Below are 18,909 nucleotides of genomic sequence, written 5' to 3' on the forward strand. Positions count from 1 at the left end.
TCCCCCCGCACTTCCGCTGGTAATAGCTCACCTTTCCTGATCACTCTCGTTACAGTGTGTGTGGTAACACCCATTGTTTCATGTTCTCTGTGTATATAAAATCTCCCCACTGTATTTTCCACTGAATGCATCCGATGAAGTGAGCTGTAGCTCATGAAAGCTTATGCTCTAATAAAGTTGTTAGTCTCTAAGGTGCCACAAGTACTCCTTTTTTTTTTTTTTTTTTTTTGTAAGGAAGATCGCACTCTTGTGGAAAGCCAACAGGACAATTTACAACGTGCTCTAGAATGCCATGCATATCAGTGTCCCTAGGGGGTTCTGAAATTTGTAATCCGAAGCTTGTTAAACTTCTCTAACTCTTCAGTGTAATTAATTAGTGTTTGCAGCACCTTGCACCAGGCTGAGTTATGGAGTACTTACCTGGAACTCGCAGTCCGGTCAGTGGGGATTTTGTCCAAGTCAGGACCCCAGGGTTTGCCCGCTATTACTGAGTGGGGGGTCTTCAGAACTTGCCAAAAGAGCAGCTGCTCTGATTGGAGACTCTGGCTTAGCTGCAGCTCTTGTGCTCCAGGGATGTCTCTTGCCTAACCCAGCTGCAGCATGACATCCTCCATGTCGTTACACTGCACGGCCTGGAACCTCCTGCTGCTGGAAAGGGTTGCCACCTTGCCGAAAAGAGACAGCTTTTGTAACCTGGGCAGGGCAGTGCCCCGGTTTGCGAACCCCACCTTGGAGGACAGGAATGGCCCTAGAACCAGGCAGTAATTGTCTTGTTGGAACAGTATGTCCAGCATTATATAAATGACTAGTGTATCTGGTGCTAGCCAAACGTGACCCATCGATTGCTGGACATCAGACAGATACAGGGTAGAGCTGTGCTCATCTCTCTGGAACGTGCACCCATCTTCTCTGGCTGAAGTTCCTGCCTGGTTTCTCTTTTCCAGACAGCCTTCTTATCCCAGCACAGGATTTGCCTTGGAAACATCCCAGTCTACAGCAAGTCCAGCCGGCTCGTCTTTCTCAACAATGCCTCTGAGAGCGAGGCAGTCATCTTTGCCTGGCACGTCGGCACTTCTAGCGCCAGTGAGGTAAGTTCTGCTTTCAGCTCTGCCACGCTGGGCCGTGAAAGGGCCCTGCTCTCTGATTGCATCAGAACAAGGGGAGAGCGGGCAGTCTGATGGAGGTGGCATGTACATTAGCACATGGGGGAAGAAGGGTACTTAGAAACCTGAAGGAGCTGACTGGGGATTTGGGCAAAGCAGCAGAGCTCAGAGGAAGACAGGGAATGGGAGGTCTGGAGACTGGACTTGAGTGGATTCTAGCTGCGCAGAATCAGCAGTAGTGCATCACGCCTCCTGTTCGGCAGCCTGGGTCCCCATAACCCTTCCACACCAGTGAAACCTGTGGTAGCTCCGGGATCCCTCCCAGGTCTAGTGATTTCATGTGGAGGGCAGCCTGGGAGAATTCCCGAGGCCTGTGTTACCCAGCCAGTGAGGAGAGACATACCGGACAGAGGTCACTGTAATGAGTCCACACTGTGTCTTAGACACTACAGATCGTACCAGAGATGGGGGTCGTGCAGCCCGGGGACGGAACCCACTGCATCATCACGCTGCAAGCATCTGGGAACCCATGCTTCTACAACGCGGATCTGGTGTGTGAGGTGAGACGTGGGGGTACCTGCCTCTTTCATCGGCTCAGTGATGCTGTCATGTCTCCCTCTAGGGCTGCCCCCAGCAACTAACAGCCTACTGCTGACAACAGAGTTCTTCTTTAGCTCATGGGCTGGAGGCATTTGGGGTTCGATCCCCACTCGTGATGGAGGTGTGGCTGTGGCTCGTCACACTAAGGTTAACTGTGAGAAATGCTTGTGTAATGAGTAATGTACTGAGCTGGGGCAGTCACTGAATTGGGGCGCTTGCTTCTTGTACTGCTAGGAGCAGAATGTGTGACACACCCATGCTGCTAATACTCTCTTGAGTTCTCTTGATATGAGATCGGTCAACCTCTCTGCAGGACTCAGGGCATATCCTCCAAGGTCCTGGAAGGCACGGCAAGGGAAAAGGACCGCGGGTTTGAATGCTGGTTCGCATGACTATTGACGATCATGTATTATGAGCCAGAGAGCATGAACCATACACTGTCCATGGCCTTATGCTGTTGCAGGAAGAATGTGGCATGGGCAGCTCTCTACGCCTTCCTGCTGGCCTTGTTCCTTCTAATCTCGGGTTAGTTTCCTAGGTTGTCATGCAACAGCCACTGGCTAAGTACGAGAAGGTGCTCCAGGAATGGGAGGCTGAGAAGGAACGGCAAACTGTGGAATTCACCATCACCGAGCAGGACCTGGGGGCCGAGAGCAATCTAAAGCAGCATGCCAGAGTAAGGAACAGTTCCTGGGAATTCTCAGCGCCCCAAGGGCACAAGATGCTTCTTTGTGTGTAATTTGTTTTTCCAGCTTCTCAGCTGCAGAGGAGCATCTGGGTTTCAGTGAGGAGCCTTCTCTAAAAATAAACCCCTCTGGGCCGATGACAGGCAAGGGGGTCATGTGACTTTCCCAAGCTTCCTGTGGTCAGTTGCTCCATGGCTACTAAAACCCAAGATGATCTTGGCTCCTTGTCTTTTGTTTTACCCACAAGAATACCTCAGTCCCTTCCGCTGTATGTGTAACACTTGAGAAGGGCTGGCATGTGTGGTAGCTTTGTAAGGAAATCAAAATGATCCTCATCCAGCAAACTCTGAATTTACTAAAGATCATCTGACATTTGGAAGGGAATATCTGATCAGAGCCTGGTGAAGAGCAGAACTGGAGGCTCTGGAAACTGACTAACTGGGAAGTGAGATTGCTCTGTTGCGGTTGGGAGTGGGTAAAACAGAACCTGGTTCTCATTTCCTTTCCTCTGTTTAGAGCTCATCAGACTCCTCTGCAGAAGAAAAACTCACTAAGTCGCCCGCTGTGACCAGACAGTGCAAGGTAAGATGGCTCCATCCCCGGAAGTAGACCGAGCCCAGCAGTGAGATCCTGGGGAATGTGGGGCAAGGAGGCTGGCTTGACAGGGTGCACAGAGCCAGTAAAACGCTTGCTTGAAAGGCTAGACTGCCACGCTGGGAGGAGATGTTCGTACATAGAAGAATTAGGCTGTTTGGCTGTGACTGTTGGCTGCTAGCTTTACAGAAGAGGTGGGTTAAATTAGAAGCAAACATACATTGATGGCTGGAGATAAGATGCTGCGGAGTGAAAGTTTTGGTACCGTGGACAGAGGGTTCTGCCTGTCATGCGGTTCATCGGCAGTGTCTTGGGGTGGCTCTGTGGGGGGCTGTACTAAAGGGCTGTGAGATGAAGGGTGTGACCTTAGAGAGGGTCTCAGGACCCAGGGAGTTCCAAGAGCAGGGACTGTAGGACAGACTGAGACTGAAGATGGCTCTGTGCATCTAGCATGGTGAGTCTCTCGACCTGCCAGAGCCAGCCTGGGGAGTTTCCTGGGCTGAGGGTGGGGCTGGGGAGCTGGGGGCATTCACCATACATCAGACTGGAATGGAAGGGCGGTTGGCTGGGGAAGGGAGATGACTGAGAAGGGATGAGCAGTTTAGGTGGAAGCTGCAGGCTGATTGGAACCTGCTGGCAATGACCCACCTTCCCTGTGTGAAATGTGTAGGGAGATCTCTGCTTACTTGGGCGTCCTTGACAGAAATGTTACTAATTCTCCCTTGTCAGTGGAGAAGCCAGGGCGTGACCATAGAGACTGAATTGCCCTTTCACCTGTGGATCTGACTTCACTGCAGAGTTAACACAAACTCTTCTCTGGGTGTTGCCCCAACCCTTTCCCATCTGTACACAAAACCCTCTCACCTGAGACTGATGATGCTGGGAACTGAGTCTAGCTGGCATGACTGAGAGTATAGGCTTTCACGTGGGCTGGTAGCAGTCCACTCTGGAGTGAAGATGCAGGCTAAATCACTCGAGTGCCGACAGTCTTCCAGTGCCTTCCCACAATTCCACCTGTATCCAGCTGGACAGACAAGTTGTCCCCCAGTTCACTGGGAAAGAATCAGAGGGACTCAGCTTAATGCAGCACAGAGAACTCTGGGGTCTGCCTCCAGAGGTCCAGGCCGCACACATGGGGGTGCGCAGTGACTTGGGCAGGGCTTTGCAGTGCGGCTGCTCACCCCTGGGCTGGACTAACCCAGGCACTCAGACCTGGGCGCCAATCACCCAGGCTAATAATGCCATGAAAGGAGCTGAGGCCCTGGGTCTTAGGCAGTGTAAAGAGGAAGTTGGCCCTGCTGCTAACCTGTTGCAAGGCTGGGTAGAGGGGTCAGTCTCCATTTCATTCCTTTTGGCCTCCGTGTTTTGACGCTTCCTCCTTCTCTGGTCACTGTGTGGATGGTGATGTGAGATCAGGTATCCACACCCAGTTCTGGTCATTTCCTGCACCAGGGCTCAGTGCTGAAGGAGAAGTTAGTGCCAGCAGTAAGCTCAGTAAAAGGCTAATTTTACTTCTTCCCCAACAGACTCTGCCCCCCATTAAAAACCTCCCTGCGCCCAATCCACCTGTCAGCCACAGTCAGAGGAGGCACCTGATGGACAAAGAAGCCAGTAGACTGTGGGCCAAACCAGAGCCTCCCAAGTCCCATCTGCTACACCTCGGAGTGACAGCCAGGTCCCATTCCATGGACGACTTCCTGAGTAACTTCTGCTCCGAGCTCCCCAAATACTTCCTTTGCCGGTAAGAAAAGACAGGCCTCTTGTTTGGAATTACATCTCCACCTGACCCAGAGCTCTTCCTGCTGCGACGCATGCCCGTGTACGTCGACTCAACCCTTGGACTAGAAACATGGCAGCTGTTTCACAGTGCACAGCAATTGCATCGGGACAAGGATGTTTCTCCGTGAGCTGCAGGAGGAATTTAGGGTGGCTGAATCCAGAAACCTGAGTTGAGATCTGGCTTGACACCTGGCTCTTGGGAAGTGAACCCAGGGATCTGTAATGCCACTGTGTCCCTTTACCTCAGCGGTTCTCAAACTGGGGGTTGTGACCCCTCAGGGGATCGTGAGGTTATTACATGGGGGTTGCAAGCTGTCATCCTCCACCTCAAACCCTGCTTCTCTCCAGCATTTATAATGGTGTTAAATATTTAAAAATCTGTGTTTTTAATTTATATGGCGGGATCGCACTCAGAGGCTTGCTGTGTTAAAAGGGTCACTAGGACAAAAGTTTGAGAACCACCAAGTGGCACCTTGTCTTCCCCTCTGCTGCCTCCAGCCCTAGCTCAGAAACCACCAGCTGATTCCCTGCCTCGCCTAGGAAAAACTATCGTCTGATCTGTGCTTGCAGGGCTCTGATGCTGGTGGGGCTCAAGGTGCTCTGCTCATTGTCAGCAGCATTAAATCCCTCAACGCCAAGTGCCTCGGGTTGGAGCTGAGCAAGGGCTGAGCTCACGACTCTCTGCCATCGACGTACATGCACTGTGAGCCCCGCATGCACTGACGCTTGCCTGGGGAGTTGGGAACAGACCGGGAAGGCTCCTGGCAGACACTTGGGGCCTGGGTCCCCTCTCACTGGTCCTGATGTGAATCAGGAGCTGTTCCTCTGGAGGGGCAATTCGGGCCCTTTGGGGGATGGTGATTGAGGGCTTCAATCATAGCTCTCCCGAGTGAGCTGCCAGCACATGTCCGCTCTCCTGCTGGCAGCCTCCCTGCTCACACCTTCCCTGAGTCTTCTGTTGGCCCAGGTAATGCATGTCGGCTGGTGCACAAGGCTGCTGCTTGGAATCGTAGGCAGGGAGCACAGGTCCCTCAGCCAGGTGCTGAGAGCCAGGTTTCAGACTGGCTGCAATTTATTGGCATCCGTAAATCCCTGTGGAACTAGCTGATCTGGTCATTGCATGTGTCAACGGAGGTGGTTGCTGCTTGTCTCAGCAGTGCCTGTGTGTGGCACAGGGGGGCGCTCTTTCAGTCCATTCTCTCACCCAGAGGTGCCTCTCTGCTCCACACTGACACTTCTGTGCCCTCCCTTGTTCCCCTTTGCTTCCAGCTGTTTGCCAGCACTGCAAGCCCTCTAGTCTACAGCATTATCCCTCCGATGGATGCTGCAGGGTCCCACGTCTTTCCAAAGCCCTGTTGTTATGTATCCTCAGAGCTGTGGTAAAAACGATTCTCTCTGCACCAAAACTTACTCGGTGCAAGGTTGGGTGAGCCAGGTGCCCCGCTCCAGCCCCTAGTGATGTGCTTGATGCTACCAACTCTAATTACCTGATCATGTCCTGGTTTCCCTCAGGCCCCCTCCCAAGTTCCAGGCACTGTACTTTGTCTCTGAGGCCCCCTCTGCTTTTTCTTATTTTGAAGGCATCTCAAGGAGATGGTGGGAGACAAGGCTGTGGGCAGGCGGAAGGACGAGGGAGGCGTCAGGACAGACCCTGTTCTTCTGGCGCTGGCTGGCTCTTCCGAACAGGAGATGCAGGTGGTGACTGACCTGCTGGCTGCTGTGATCAGGTACAGGCTCCCCTTTCCTTTCGGAGTCAGTGTCTCCCCGCTGTAATGGGGGCTGGGGGGGGCTGGGACGGGGACTGCTGCAGATGGGCCCGATTCTCCGCTCCGTTCTACTGGCCTTCTGTGACGATGTGACTCAGCAGCAGTCTGACCCCTCCCAGCCCGGTCAGGCCCCAGGGCCCACGCTGCGTCTGCCGGGCGGCTTCCCTCAGGGACAGGGATCGGGTCATCCAAGCGATCCCTCTCCTCCAGCTGGGCAATCAGCTGTTCCTTGGTGGACCTCCCGATGCGCAGCCCCCTCTGCCTGCACAGCTCCACCAGGTCGCTCTTCAGGCGTTTAGCGTACATCTCCCTGCTGGCCCCTCGCAGGCCGGGCAGCTTCCCACGGTTTCCAGGAAAAGCCCCTCGTGTGCCAGTCCTTCTCGAGGTCACCACCTCTTTGCCAGGGTCGAGCTGCAGATTCCTCCGCCCCTGGGACCGCTCGCTGCAATCCCCCGGGGGACCCTGTTACTGCAAAAGTCTTTCTCTCTGGTCACACATTCCCAGGGGTTAACCGCCCCCCGAAACCGTCTCTCTCTGAATCTTCAGCATGCCTGGTCCCCGTCAATTCCCCTTCGTTTTACTGCTCCCCAGTCACTTACTGCAGGAAGCGCCGTTCACGGGGTGCAGTAGATCCCACCGCTGCCACCAGTTGTCACGGAGTGTGGGGGAGTCCAGGCCCTGCACCCCTCTTCCTGGGATCCACTGAGACTCTCAGCCAGCCAGTAAAACAGAAGGTTTATTGGACAACAGGAACACAGTCCAAAAACAGAGCTTGTGGGTACAACCAGGACCCCTCAATCACGTCCTTCTGGGGGAGCAGGGAGCTTAGACCCCAGCCCTGGGGTTCCCTGTGTTCCTCCACCCAGCCCCAAACTGAAACTAAACTCACCCAGCAGGTTCCCTGCTGCAGCCTCTGTTCACATTCCTGGGCAGAGGTGTCACCTCCCCCTCCCCCTCCTGGCTCAGGTGACAGGTTCTCAGGTCTCCCATCCCCAGGGCACATTCCCAGGTCAACACTCCTCCCTCCCTGCTGAGTCACATCGTCACATCTCTCCCCCCTTCGAGACTGAACTGAGCGGGGTCACGCTGACCAGTGACCTGGGGAAGTTCGGGGCCCCCTCTCCGGGACAGCGCATCCGCTATCAGGTTGGCACTTCCCTTCACGTGGACCACGTCCATGTCGTAATCCTGCAGGAGCAGGCTCCATCTCAGGAGTTTGGCGTTGGCTCCTTTCATCTGGTGCAGCCAGGTCAGGGGAGAGTGGTCGGTGTAGACGGTGAAGTGTCGCCCGAAGAGATAGGGTTCTAGTTTCTTGAGGGCCCACACCATGGCCAGGCACTCCTTCTCGATGGCCGCGTAGTGTTGCTCCCGGGGTAGCAACTTCTTGCTCAGGTACACGATGGGGTGTCTCTCCCCCTTTTCATCCTCCTGCATTAACACCGCCCCCAGTCCCGTGTCTGAGGCGTCGGTGAACACCACAAAGGGCTTGTCAAAGTCTGGGTTTGCCAGAACTGGGCCACTGACCAGAGCCTTCTTCAGCGCCCGGAAAGCCACCTGGCACTGCTCGGTCCAGACCACCTTGTCTGGCTTCCCCTTATTGCATAGCTCCGTGATGGGGGTGGCGATGGCGCTAAAGTGGGGCACAAATCTTCGGTAGTATCCTGCCATCCCAATAAAGGCTTGGACCTGCTTTTTGGTGTGGGGAGCGGGCCAGTCTCTGATCACCTCCACCTTGGCTGGTTCCGGCTTTAGGCGGCCGCTCCCCACCCGATGGCCCAGGTAAGATACTTCCGCCATCCCCACCTTGCACTTCTCCGCTTTTACAGTCAGCCCAGCCCCCTGGAGTCGGTCCAGCACTTGTCTAACCTGGGACACGTGGTCCTCCCAGGTCTGGCTAAAGACACAGATGTCATCAATATACGCCACGGCAAAACTCTCCATCCCCCTCAGGAGCTGGTCCACCAGGCGCTGGAAGGTGGCCGGTGCTCCCTTGAGGCCGAAAGGCAGGGTCAGGAACTCATAGAGCCCCAGAGGGGTGATAAAGGCCGATTTCAGTCGGGCATCTGCATCCAGCGGCACTTGCCAGTAGCCCTTTGTAAGGTCCATGGTGGTAAGGTACCGAGCTCCTCCCAGCTTGTCTAGGAGCTCGTCCGGCCTGGGCATGGGGTAGGCATCAGATACAGTGATGGCATTGAGCTTCCGATAGTCCACACAGAACCGGACCGACCTGTCCTTTTTGGGGACCAGCACCACCGGCGAGGCCCAAGGGCTGGCAGATGGCTGGATCACCCCCAAAGCCAGCATGTCCCGGACCTCTCTTTCCAGGTCCTGAGCAGTTTTCCCTGTGACTCGGAAGGGGGAGCATCTTATCGGCGGGTGCGACCCTGTCTGCACCCGGTGGACAGTCAGATTAGTGCGTCCAGGCTGGTTGGAAAACAGCTGTCGGTACGGATGCAGCACCTCCCTGACCTCAGCTTGCTGGGCAGGGGTTAGCTGATCCGAGAGGGGAATTGTTTCCAGGGGGAAACCAGCTCTGGTCCCAGGGAATAGATCTACTAAAGGGTCATCTCCCTGCTCTTCCCACTGTCCACACACGGCCAACACCACATTCCCCCTGGCATAATATGGCTTCATCATATTCACATGGTACCCCCGGCGGTGGTGCGCCCGGTTCGACAGCTCCACCACATAGTTTACCTCATTGAGCTGCTTGACGACCTTGAAAGGGCCCTCCCAGGTGGCCTATAGTTTGTTCTTTCTCACTGGGATGAGAACCATCACCTGATCCCCGGTGGCGTAGGCACGGGCCCGTGCCGTGCGGTCATACCAGACCTTCTGCTTCCTCTGGGCTCTGGCCAGGTTCTCCCTGGCCAGGCCCATGAGTTCAGCCAGTCTCTCTCGGAAGATCAGGACATACTCCACCACTGACTCTCCATCGGGAGTGGCCTTCCCCTCCCACTCGTCTCTCATCAGGTCCAGGGGGCCCCTCACCCTCCTGCCATATAACAGTTCGAAAGGCGAAAATCCGGTAGACTCCTGGGGCACCTCCCTGTATGCGAACAGCAGGTGAGGTAAGTACTTGTCCCAATCCTGCGGGTGCTGGTTCATAAAGGTTTTCAGCATCATCTTTAGCGTCCCATTAAACCTCTCCACCAGCCCGTTGGACTGGGGGTGATAAGCTGAGGCCCAGTCGTGCCGGACCCCACATTTCTCCCACAAGCACCGGAGCAGGGCCGACATGAAGTTGGAGCTTTGGTCTGTCAAGACTTCCTTGGGGAACCCCACTCGGCTGAAAATGGTCAGGAGCGCATCGGCCACGGTGTCTGCTTCAATGGAAGCTAAGGGCACTGCCTCGGGGTAGCGGGTGGCAAAATCTACCACCACCAGAATGTATTTCTTCCCCGACCGGGTCGTCTTACTGAGAGGCCCCACGATGTCCATGGCCACCTTCTGGAAAGGCTCCTCTATGATGGGCAAAGGTCTCAAAGCCGCTTTCCCCTTGTCCCGGGCCTTCCCCACCCTCTGACAAGGGTCACAGGATCGGCAATACTGCCGGACCGTGGTAAAGACCCCGGGCCAGTAAAAGTTCTGTAGCAACCTCTGCCGGGTGCGCCGGATTCCCTGGTGCCCTGCGAGGGGGATGTCATGGGCCAGGTACAGGAGCCTGCGGCGATACTTCTGGGGGACCACCAGCTGCCTCCTGATCCCACAGGACTCTACTTCCCTTGTGGGAGCCCATTCTCGGTACAGGAACCCCTTCTCCCACAGGAACCTCTCCTGGCAGCCTCTCCTCATGGTCCGTACCACACTGAGGTCGGCCAGGTCCCTGAGCTTCCGCAAGGAGGGATCTTTCCTCAACTCGGCCTGGAACTCAGCGGCTGGGGAAGGGATGGGGCCCGGTTCCCTCTCGCTGGCCAGGTCCGAGGCCTCCGCCTCTCTGAGCCGTGCCCCTCGGCCCTCCCTCCCCACCAGGGTAGGGTCCTGCGCCTCTGGTGTGATACCCTCCCCGAGGTCAGGGCGCAGTGCCCCTCGCCGGCTCTGGCTACGCGTCACAACCAGGGCGGTCTGGGGCTTGCTTGGCCAGTCCTCTAGGTCTCCCCCCATCAAAACTTCAGTGGGCAAATGGTGGTGTACCCCCACATCCTTGGGGCCCTCCTTGGCCCCCCATTTCAGGTGTACCCTTGCCACGGGCACCTTAAATGGGGTCCCGCCCACCCCTGTCAGGGTCAGATAGGTGTTGGGCACCACCCGATCTGGAGCCACCACCTCGGGCCGGGCCAGCGTCACCTCCGCGCCCGTATCCCAGTATCCATTGACCTTCCTCCCATCCACCTCCAGGGGAACAAGGCACTCGCTCCGGAGGGACAGCCCCGCGCCCACCCTGTAAACTGAGCACCCTGAGTCCAGAGCCTCCAGCCTTCTGGTGGAGCTGGCCGGGGGTACTCTTCCCTCCTGAGCAGGTGGTAAACTGGTAGCCCCCCTTGCCTGGGCCGTCTTCCCCTCGTCCAGCGGGGTCCCTACCCAGTTAACCCTGGGTAGGTTGGGTCTGCTCAGTTTGTCCCTGAGCCCGGGGCACTGGGACCGTACGTGGCCTCTCTGGCCACAGTGATAGCAGCTCAGGTCACGTTGGTCCCCTCGAGCGGGTCGGAGGGGCCCGACACCAGGCGTTCCCCTTGGGAGGGGGTTCTCCCTATTTCCCCGCTGGGAGGCCCCCTGGTGACTCTCTCTCTGCATCGGGGGGGGTCTGTTCTTTTGGGACTCCTCCCGGCTACCCCCTGACCGACTGTTCACAAACTCGTCGGCCAGCTGCCCTGCGTGCTGGGGGTTCTCAAGCTTTTTGTCCACCAGCCACAGCCTCAGGTCGGAAGGGCACTGTTCATACAGTTGCTCCAGTACGATTAGGTCCAGCAGGTCCTCTTTAGCTCGGGCCCCAGCTGTCCACTTGCGGGCATACCTCTGCATCCAGTTGGCCAGTTGTAGGTAGGTGACCTCAGGCGTTTTACGCTGACTCCGGAACCTTCTCCGGTACATCTCGGGGGTCAGCCCAAACTCACGGAGCAGGGCCTGTTTGAACAGTTCATAGTCCCCTGCCTCCGCCCCTGTCATTCGGCTGTACACCTCCACGGCTTTGGGGTCCAGTAAGGGGGTGAGGAACTGGAGCCTGTCTGCAGGGTCAACCCTGTGCAGCTCACAGGCATTCTCAAAGGCCGTCAGGAAGCTATCTATGTCCTCCCCCTCCTTCCGCTGGGCCAGGAAGCACTTATCAAAGTTCCTTGCAGTCTTGGGTCCCCGTCAATTCCCCTTCGTTTTACTGCTCCCCAGTCACTTACTGCAGGAAGCGCCGTTCACGGGGTGCAGTAGATCCCACCGCTGCCACCAGTTGTCACGGAGTGTGGGGGAGTCCAGGCCCTGCACCCCTCTTCCTGGGATCCACTGAGACTCTCAGCCAGCCAGTAAAACAGAAGGTTTATTGGACAACAGGAACACAGTCCAAAAACAGAGCTTGTGGGTACAACCAGGACCCCTCAATCACGTCCTTCTGGGGGAGCAGGGAGCTTAGACCCCAGCCCTGGGGTTCCCTGTGTTCCTCCACCCAGCCCCAAACTGAAACTAAACCCACCCAGCAGGTTCCCTGCTGCAGCCTCTGTTCACATTCCTGGGCAGAGGTGTCACCTCCCCCTCCCCCTCCTGGCTCAGGTGACAGGCTCTCAGGTCTCCCATCCCCAGGGCACATTCCCAGGTCAACACTCCCCCCTCCCTGCTGAGTCACATCGTCACACCTTCCACTGGCGGGAACGTTGTGTCAGACCAGTGGCGTGGAATGGGAAATTGGGCCTGCGAAAGACAGAAGCGCAGGAGCCCTACCCTGGGGGTTGTGCATCGCCAGCCATGCTAAGCCAGGAGCGCGAGGGCTGACCAGAGGGTGTGCGCGCCCTCGCATGCCCACCAGCTGCTGGGGAGGAGCTGTAATAAATGTCAGTGCCGCTTCTCCTCCTGTGTGGCTCCCAGCTGCTTGCTGGATTCTGGAACTGTCGTTTGTCCTGGCTTCAGAGGCACTGCCAGTCCCCCGGCTGTGGCCTTTGCACCCCACCCACCTGCGGAGTGCGAGATCCTGCTGGAGGATGCTACATTACGACTAACTGGCTGTACAGGCTCTGGGCATAGGCACTCAGGGATCGATGCCATCTTCCCCAGGGCTAGCAGGGGGCCAAGTTGGCCACTGACTCAAGTGTGAGCAGCTGGCTTACACTGATCCCTAGGGATCACTACACTGGCAAGGACATCAGCCTCACGGGCATGCGTCTACTTATGTCAGAGGGGACCATGGCCTGTTATTTCTGATCCCTTTGTTCCTTTCCCTCCCATCGCAGAGGCCTGCTGGAGGACATCCAGTTCCACCAGGCGGTGAGCAGGAGCCTGGATGAGCCCCTGCCTTATTTCCAGCAGGTCAGGGCTGCAGGATCAGCAAAGCACCAGGACAGGAAGCAGAGCCTGGGCGGCTCCTCCAGAGCGTCTCCTTCCCCAGCCCCTTGTGCGAAGGACAAGCCGGGAGAGGAGGAGGAGGGGGAGAGACAGGAAGAATGTGAGATGAGCCTGGTCACCTCTCCCAGGGCGGCTGGGGAGGAGCCTCCAGATAGCTTGCGTGACATCCTTCAACAGGAACAGCTACGGGAGGAGAAGGAGACAATCACCAGGTGAGGAGGAGGCCCGCCTGGTGTGATGCAGGGAGCATGGCCATGGGGAGCCCACTGCGTGGCATTGGTGTCACCTTCGACACGAATCTGTCTCCCCCTCTCACACTGTACCTCCAGTGGGCTAGCCATGCACTACGTGTGGCCACCCACTGAGTTCTCCCGCGCAGCCTGCTAGCCACCCTCCTCTTGTGTCCAGCGGTGCGGCCTGTGCAGGCGACAGGCCCCAGCATGCAGTGCTCCTGACCCGACGCAGCACTGCAGATGAGAGCAGCTGTGCACACAGCGATTCGTGCAGACGAGGCAGGGTTTTCAGACGAGGCGGTTTGGAGGCTCCTGCTCATCAGCCCCCGATTCAGGCACAATCTGTGCCGAGAGAGTGGCTGGGCTACTCCAGGGGAGGGCATGGGATCAGGTGCTGCATTTCTCCGCTCTCCGTGTGGCTGGCCATGGCACCTTGGCACCCGCCTTGTGCACTAGGAGCACCTCCTGGAGCCCGGTGTGTGCTGGGGGAATCTCAGCTGCCCTCTCTGCGGCATTAAACATCCCCCGCCCGCACCTCTGGGCTTTCTAGGCTGCCAGCGTTCGGGAACCTGCTGGAGCTGGTGCTGGAGAACACGCTCCAGAACATAATGGTGGAGGCCAGCCGTGGCGAGGTGGTTCTGACGGCCCGTCCCAGGGTGATCGCCCTGCCCCCCTCCTCCGCCCAAAGGTAAGGGGAGGGAATGCTTCCTGTGTCCAACTGTAGTACACCTCCACTCCTGGCAACAGGGCTTGACTCTGTCGTCCCATCTGCCAGCAGCTCATGCGCCGGGTGTGAAATGGGCAGGTTCCTCCCAGAGAGTGCGACCATCACCCCGCTGCAGGATCCAGAGGGGGGCAGCAGGAATGGCCAGGGCACTGGAGAATCCAGGCCAAGGGTGTAGGCTCCAGGGGGGAGTCTCCCCTTCTGTCGTTTAATTCCTTTCCAGCAGGGGGAGGGGGAGGATGGGTGGACACCCGTCGTTTGGAGCCCTACAGTGCACCCCTGTTTAATAGGGGGTGGCTGAGCGAACATCCAAACCTTCCTCATGCTGGGTCGCATTTTAAAATTGGGAGCATGGTGGGGGAGGAACGTGGGTCCAACCCCAGCCTCCTCCTGGGCACACGCTCCACGTCCGTGCGGAATTGCTGGCGCCAGGTGCGGGCAGTCATGCCGCATCTCAGCGCCTGTGGATGTGCCAGAGGAGGGGGTGCTGGGTGAGGCCAGGGGGCCGGCTGTGTGTGAGGACGAAATCCCACCCTTCATACGCGTGTCTGTGCGAGTCTGGATTTCCACAACAAGTCCTGAGCTGGGCTGGGTCAGCGGGCGAACGATCCTCAGTAGGTGTCTATATCCCAGAGCGTAATGGAGCAGCAGCCAAGCTCCGACACTCACGCTTGGCAGCCCCACACCAGGGCTTCACTGCAGCTGAGAACCTGCACACCTCTCCTGAGCTCTGATCCACCGAGAGAAACCTGTGGGGGGTTGGGGGCACTTCCCTAAATGGCAGAGCTCTCGCCCACTGCTTGTGGGTTGGGCCAGAGAGGCCAAGGGAGGCAGGGCCAAGTGGTTTTATCTAGCAGGGCCGGGCACTGAGAAGCCATTTGCATGCGGGAAGGGGCAGCTGTGGGTGCTGAGGAAGGGGAGCATGGGCAGGGCAGCGGCATTCGGGGCTAGGCCAGGGGCACAGTGTTTGGGATGGGGTGGGAGAGGCTCGGTGGTTGACCTGCCCATCTCCCGGCATTACGGGGGCGGCTCCTCCTACTGGATCCCCCAGGGCTGTGTGGTGGAGGAGGAGGGTGACGTGCAGGAGGCCCTGAGGAAAGGCCGCTGGCCGGATGCTGCCAGATCCAAAGGGAATCTCTTCTCTTTCAGAGGCATCAGCCCAGCCACGCCTGGCCACCCTGCATCGCTGTCGCGCACGTCAGGGCCTGGGCCCAGCCTCCACACCGAAGGGAAGGAAACTGAGGGTCACCCTCAGATGGTCCTGTCTGCCTAGATGGCCTGCGTGGCTCAGAACCGCTGCCCATGCTAGCTGAGTTCAGCGCTCAGTCTGGTCTCTGAGGAATGGCAGCGGCCACAGCCCCTACTGGAATCCCCCACAGCAGCCGGCTCCTGGGGACCAGGCTTTCTCCACTGCTGGCCAGGTCAGAGAGGAGCCAGCCCCAAGACCCGAGGTGGGTGGCTGTGCCCAGGGGAGTTCAGCCACCTGGCACTGAGTGTGGAGGGCATCTTGCCTTGCATCGAGCTGGGCATTTGGAGCGGGACTCTGTCGGTGAAGTGTCCCCCGCATGCCCCAGGTCGTCCCTGTGGGTGGGCCGTGGGTTTTGAACATGCCTACTTTGAAACTGAGCCTGCCGCTGACGACCCCCTCCCTGCGCGCTGTTCCGGTTCTCAATCTCTCTGCAGCGGCGGCAGGAACCCGGGCCCTTCTGCTGCCACAATGCCCCACGTCAGTGAAACTGGGGCAGCTCCGCTCAGGAACGGCTGGCTGCAGCACTGACTCCCTCGGGTGCTACCCCCAAATAAAATGCGCTGTATGGCTGTGCCCTTCTCTGGGAGAGTGTGAGGTGGCTAACGTGTCTGGACTGAGCTCCTGCTGCCACTGGGCGCCCCCCTCGCCGCTCAGAGTCCTGTTATGGCCCATGGGCCCCGCAGAGCCGTTCATGCTGCTCCCCCAGGGGTGGGGGGAATAGGGACCCCTGCGGACTGTGCATGGCCTGTCTGTGCCTCCCCCTCAGCACCCCATGGTCTGGCAGGCAAGGCCAAGAGCCGAGTGTTAGAGGAGAGAGATTCACCCGAAACAGGCAGGGTTAGCAATGGCCAATAGGTGGCACCAGCACCATGAGTAAAAGTACCAGATGGTTCAGCCAGACACCTGCCAAGGGCCCCCCTGCTCCCAGGCTTTGTGGGTCTGGGGAGTGGCTGGGCAGGGGAGTCACGCTGCGGAGTGCGGCTGAGCCAGAGTGGGCCCCACCCCTCCGGCCAGCTCCTGCGTGGGGTAACACGAGGGTGCAAGACACAGCTCTGGCCGCCCACCTCTACCCCTTTTTCCAGCCATCTTTTGGGCACGTGCCTGGCCATGAGCCAGGCCAGTTGTGCTGTGCCTCAGTGCGGGCTGGCAAAATGGCCCTGGTGCAGCAGCCTGGGCAGTGCATCGTGCCTGGTGCCCGGGCAGTGCTGCACTGCATGTTCCTCTGTAGTTGGGTCCTGTGGTACTGACCCGATGCCCCTGGTACCTGGGGAGTGAGGGGGGGTGAAGTGCCCCAGGTGCCCGGAGCAGTGCTGGCAGTGGGTGCAGGAGGCACCACCCGCTTGCTGTACCCAGGGACATGACACAGCTGAACCCAGCACTCAGCTACGAGCAGCAGTTGCATGTTTGTAAATGTCCCCAAGCCGCAGGGCTGGGCTGTTCCTGTTGTCAGAGAGACAGCGAGGGCCCATCTGGCTGCTCCAGAGCTCAGCCAGGTGCCTGGGGGCTCCAGATGGAGTCTGGATCCTTCTCCTGAGCAGCCTGCTCCCCTCCTCTGAGCTGGGGCTGCAGTTCTCCCCAGCGGGGCCTTCTGCTCACCCGAGCTGAGAGCACAGCGTGAGGTGTCCCCACCGCCCAGCCCAGCCCATTGTGATCCACAGCTCATTGCACCAGGGCGCTGGCTGCTTTCTCTGCCTGGGCGGAACCTGTGCTCCGGGGTCACCCTGTCCCAGGCCAGTGGAATGCTTGGCACAGCTTGGGTTGGGATCCTGGCACATCATGCACACTCACCCTGGCTGGGGAGGGGAAGAGCTGGTGCTGGTAATTCAATAGGGGGCACTCTCCCATCCGTGCTGACCCAGCATGGTTCTAGTGTAGGGGCGCTGTACTGCAGGGAGCAGGGTGGGTGAATCGTTAGGGGGTGCTGTCCCCCTCCCCTCTGAGTCGGTGCTGACCTCAGTGTCCCAGCTCGGGGTATGGGGCACTGTGCCGCTGGAGGGAACACTCTTTTAATGAGGTGGGAAATGGACCTGCGGACTCCTGGATCACACCACGAAGGGGGGTGAACCCAGTGCCCAAGTGGAATCCTGACACAGAGGACTCCCTCCTGCCATGTCAGCTGGCTGCAGGCTCCTCCTGTAATAACCTTCAGGGCTGCCCTGCTGCAGTCCTGGGCCAAAGGAATCCTGGGGGCTGTCCAGCAAAGGCATCAAACCGCTCCTCAGTGGCAAGTGATCCCGGGCCCAGCAGGTTGAAAGCACAGGCCTCTACCGCTTGAGCTAAAGGGGCAACTTCATTAGCTGGCAGCTGCAGTAGACTGTTACCCTCTTAATTACTTGGGGCAGTTCTCTGGCCTGTGTTAAACACGGGATCAAATGAGATGATCACAATGGTCCCTTCTGGCTTTGGAATCTACGGCTCTTAAGCCAACTGACCCCTAGAAGGGGAAAGGCCCAGACAATCCTCATGCAGCATGGATCCCATTCATTAGATTGCTTTGAACTCCGGGGGAGGCCAGCTCCCTGGTGGCGAGAGCTCTTCCTCACCCCTCCAGCTCAGCGAGGATGGGGCTGAATCAGCAAAGGGAGGGTTCCTGGGTGTCAGTCGTGGGTGGGATCCCTGTTTCCTGTGGGTATTTCTAACCTTGGTGACAGCACGTGGCTAGTAGAATGGCTGAAAAGCAAGACTTTTCTTTTGTCAGAGAAGCCAGAGACCGGTGCCGAGAGCCGCAGAAGTACTTAGACAGTAGGCTACCCCTGGACAGACAGACCCATACCATGCGGTTCACAGGGATTCTTTTGGCTAATTTCTTCCCAGGCGCATCCCGATTCTGTCTGTCCCTTGGAAGAAAGCTCTGTAGAGGTGGCGTGGCAGGAGAGTCTTTGCTCTGCCCTGTACGGTGCTCTTAAAATATAGTGATTGGGGCAAATTCAGTAGGGAGAAACGGCACAAAGATGCACAAACTCCCACCAGCAGCACGATCCCAGACTTCCAGGGGATCCCCCCGCCCGGGGCTCAGCAAGCATCTCAGACAGACAATCACCTCAAAGGGGTATTTCTCCACAGTCCTCTACCCTTGATCACAACATTCAGCCCTAGATCTGTAAAACCAGCCCGGGATCTGCTCCCCTCTTCCATCTCTGTCCTTGGATCTACCTCTTTTGGGCCAAGATGCACTTGTGCGCCCCATGGGTGGGATCCCACCGGATCGAGATGGGGAACAGAACCAGGGGTGACCTGGAAAGCTCAGAGAGGCAGGATGATCTAGTCATCTCAGCATGGGAACAAGCACTCCTGCCTTCTAGTCTGATGCGCTCTGTTGTCTGGGCTGAGTCATTCTGGGTCTCAGCTCCCCTCCCTCATGGGGCGGCAGGATGACCGAGTTAATGTTTGGAAAGTGCTAAGCATTATTATATGTTTAAGGGCATAATATTGAAAAGCAAACAGACCGCGTGTGTAGCCTAGATGCAGTGTGATGCCTGGGGAACAGCTTTCCTGTTGTTAACAGCTCACATCCTGTCCTGGGGGGGGGGGTGTTATTGGTGACAGATCCGACCCTTCTCAAGAAAGAGGCGATTGATGTTTATTGTCCGTTCTCTGGCACCAGGCTGTGATGAACCGAGACTCCCCCAGCTGTGGTGCCCTGTTGGCCTTTTCTCACACATTGGTCCATGGCTGTTAGGTACAACGAATCT

General features: G+C 57.7%; 1 protein-coding gene across 7 annotated transcripts in view; it reads left to right on the top strand.

Moving 5' to 3' along the window:
- CFAP65 (cilia and flagella associated protein 65) overlaps positions 1 to 15,788 on the top strand; it is a 56,867-nt gene extending 41,079 nt beyond the window's left edge. For 5 of the 7 annotated variants that reach the window (XM_073304873.1, XM_073304874.1, XM_073304875.1 and 2 more), the window contains 9 exons: positions 945 to 1,088; positions 1,547 to 1,663; positions 2,242 to 2,379; positions 2,906 to 2,971; positions 4,510 to 4,724; positions 6,343 to 6,489; positions 12,900 to 13,223; positions 13,795 to 13,932; positions 15,118 to 15,788. In XM_073304873.1, the coding sequence (XP_073160974.1) occupies positions 945 to 1,088; positions 1,547 to 1,663; positions 2,242 to 2,379; positions 2,906 to 2,971; positions 4,510 to 4,724; positions 6,343 to 6,489; positions 12,900 to 13,223; positions 13,795 to 13,932; positions 15,118 to 15,241 (1,413 nt within the window). In that variant the 3' untranslated portion in view covers positions 15,242 to 15,788. Of the gene's footprint in view, positions 1 to 944; positions 1,089 to 1,546; positions 1,664 to 2,233; positions 2,380 to 2,905; positions 2,972 to 4,509; positions 4,725 to 6,342; positions 6,490 to 12,899; positions 13,224 to 13,794; positions 13,933 to 15,117 lie in introns of those variants that run through there. The other 2 variants (XM_073304876.1, XM_073304879.1) reach the window with 2 other exon arrangements.
- The last annotated feature ends 3,121 nt before the right edge of the window (positions 15,789 to 18,909 follow it).

Source organism: Lepidochelys kempii, chromosome 11 (genome assembly GCF_965140265.1).
Source record: "Lepidochelys kempii isolate rLepKem1 chromosome 11, rLepKem1.hap2, whole genome shotgun sequence".
Taxonomy (NCBI): Eukaryota; Metazoa; Chordata; order Testudines; family Cheloniidae; genus Lepidochelys; species Lepidochelys kempii.